Below are 2,787 nucleotides of genomic sequence, written 5' to 3'. Positions count from 1 at the left end.
ATATATATATATATATATATTTGATGCTCTGCCATTTATAGTTATAAATATTTAAGATAAATGTAATTTACTATAAAATACAGATATAATTTTATAAACAGAGATCTCCTAATTTAAAAACTATCTCTAGCTGCATCCCAAATTGAGATAATTATTTAAGTTAATCTAGAACTAATTTCAAAATACAAATTTTTATATACAATTTACTATATTTTCCATTTTTGGTAATTCTAGTAAAGTCAAAATCAAGTCAAACAATTAATAAAGACTAAGTTTCTATTTGCCATAGTCCCTTTAAATGACTTTTGTCAAATCTTATGACCAGCTAAAAATGATAGATCCTTTCTTATTATTTAAATACTTGTACTATTGTCTATAACTTAAAACTAATGATATTATAACTTATATCAGCCTTTCATTCAATTTCATTTCATTCAATTCAAAGAAAAGGGAAAAACAGGACCCTATATGCCCCTACTGTATCTAACAAATATTTCAAAATTTTTCTTAAACTATAATATTAAAAGTCTTATTTCTGCTGAACATGACTTAGAAAGTTAAATCAGACTTCAAAGGATAGAGTTTAAACCTGTCATAGTGAAAATGACTGAAAATCCTGGCACAAGAAGGTAAGTTTTCAGCTGCAGAGTTTACAACCCTGCAACTTCAAAAGGAGCTTGTCAGGTAAGTAAAACTTATGAGTAGACTTCTGTGGACCCATCTTTCAAGTCCACCTTTAATGTGCATCACAGTGTAGACTGGAAAGTCGACCCATGAAACTAGACTAATTATAATGACTATAATGGTCATAGATACACACACACACACACACACACACACATATATATATTGATCCTATGGTAAACAGGCTGTCTAGGAGTATCTTTTGAGAAAAAGACAGCGTATGAGAAACCTAAGCCAGCCAATCATGCTGGTCCTTAGAAATTAAGACTATATATCTGGATAACTGTCAAAATAGAAAGATTGTTGACATAGAAATCTCCTATATACTCCAGTTATTTATAGATCGGTCTTGACAAGGACAATTGTAGAAAGTTTAACCCTCAGTGAGATGGCACCCAGAAGGATGTTTTGATGCTTAACTTCTGCCTCCAGAATTTTACATTACTGACAGATATAAGACACTCCTTAAATGTGAGAATTAAGGGAAAGGATGATGAATATCCTGTAGCCTGAAGGAATACAACTTGTCTCACTGTATCACTAGTTATTGCCAGCTGACATTTCAGAGCTGTGGTATGCTGAAATCAACATCCAGGCTTCAAAACAGGTGTGGGCCAATTAACCAGACTTGGGCAAGCTCTTGATCTCATAATCCTTGAAGTGACTACTTTAAATATTATTGTTTCTACAATTACAGCCTTTATGGCTATATTTTAAAACTTACAACATGTGGATTTTCTTAATAATTTGACTTAGGGGCTGGGGCTAGGGCTCAGCGGGAGCTCACTTGCCTGGCATTTGTGAGGCACTGTGTTTGATTTTCAACACCATATAACAATAAATAAATAAAATCAAGGTATTTTGTCCAACTACTACAACAACAAAATTAAATGAATGTTAAAAAAATACTTTGACTTAAATTACTTCCAAAATCCTTCATAGTCAGATAAGTGCTTATAGAAGGACTGGAACAAAGTTGAACACTCTAGAAGCCACTATAATGAACAATGCAAATGAGCCCTCTGCTCTACGGATTGAGGAAAGGCTTAAATGCTGTGCCAGTTAATTATGTCTGTGTTACTGTGGCCAAACACAATGCTTCCCAATCAAATTGGTAAAAGATTAAGAATCTTTTGATGAGTGTTTGACAGAGTAATAATAATAACATGGATCTTTTAGAGTTAATTAAATTATTTTAATCCTAAAAGGAATTCTGAAACATTCTATATGATATGTTATTGGAATAATATGTTTTCTATTAATTCCTTTTGTGTCTCAATAGTAGGTCATGATGATCTTAGACCAAGAATCCAGTGACTGAAAGATATAATTCCCCAATTGCCTTTTTATATTAAGAAAGGGGAAATATGTCAGAAGCCGCTCTGGACAGGAGCTATGTACACACTTTAAGTCTGAGTAAAGAGGTAGGAAATTGGTACAATTGGACCTTACCTCAGCTTGGATAAGAAAGGTGCAGCTCCAGGAGTGGGCATCACTCAATCTCTGGTGTAAACAATAAAACCCACTTGTTTGTTGGAACCCTAGCCCTTGCCTAATTCAAATGGCTTCTCCCCAATAAAACCTGGGTTCCAGGCATGCTCTTTCTCTTTCTTGCCTGACTTGCCCCCCCTTTTGGGAGCTGCAGCTGAGGAGAGATCACTGAACGCAGAGAAAAGGTACTTTCTGTATCTGTGTGTCTTTATTTAGTCACTTGGAGTGACCCTGACCGGTTCAGTCGTGAGTCATTACAATACATTCACCTTAAATCCAAGGCCTCAACGTTTCCACTTAGCCCTCTGAAGCCTACACATGTGGGTTAGTAATACACTGGCTCCGAATGCTGCTCATTTAGCACAACATACAAGCACAGGAGGGAGGCATTCCGACATCTGGGCAGGTTTATCTTTGAGTAAGGTCACTTACCATGACAGAAACGTGGTGTCAACTGTGCCAGGAAAACCTAAAAAGAAAAAGCTGGGAACTCGCAGGAGGATACAAGTCCTCGCCTCAATACAAACGCACCACTTTGGGGTAAGTTAGATCCCGGGGCTGCGGAGAGCGCGGGGCTCAGGTGCAGGTGAGGTTGGAAAGCGGGCGGGGTGG

At 36.6% G+C, this 2,787-nt stretch overlaps 1 protein-coding gene and 1 long non-coding RNA gene across 2 annotated transcripts in view; one reads left to right on the top strand and one right to left on the bottom strand.

Annotated features, from left to right (window-relative positions):
* The window catches only part of Znf615 (zinc finger protein 615), a 16,907-nt gene extending 14,127 nt beyond the window's left edge, over positions 1–2,780 (bottom strand). The window contains 1 exon segment of the mRNA XM_015507384.2: positions 2,608–2,780. Within this exon segment, the coding sequence (XP_015362870.2) occupies positions 2,608–2,610 (3 nt within the window). The 5' untranslated portion in view covers positions 2,611–2,780.
* LOC125617684 overlaps positions 1,790–2,787 on the top strand; it is a 6,882-nt gene continuing 5,884 nt past the window's right edge. Inside the window, exon 1 of the long non-coding RNA XR_007348758.1 lies at positions 1,790–2,715. This is a non-coding gene — a long non-coding RNA (uncharacterized LOC125617684). The remainder of the gene's footprint in view (positions 2,716–2,787) is intronic.

Source organism: Marmota marmota, unplaced genomic scaffold, assembly GCF_001458135.2.
Source record: "Marmota marmota marmota unplaced genomic scaffold, marMar, whole genome shotgun sequence".
NCBI classification, from domain to species: domain Eukaryota; kingdom Metazoa; phylum Chordata; class Mammalia; order Rodentia; family Sciuridae; genus Marmota; species Marmota marmota.
This window is presented reverse-complemented; position numbering and strand designations above follow the sequence as displayed.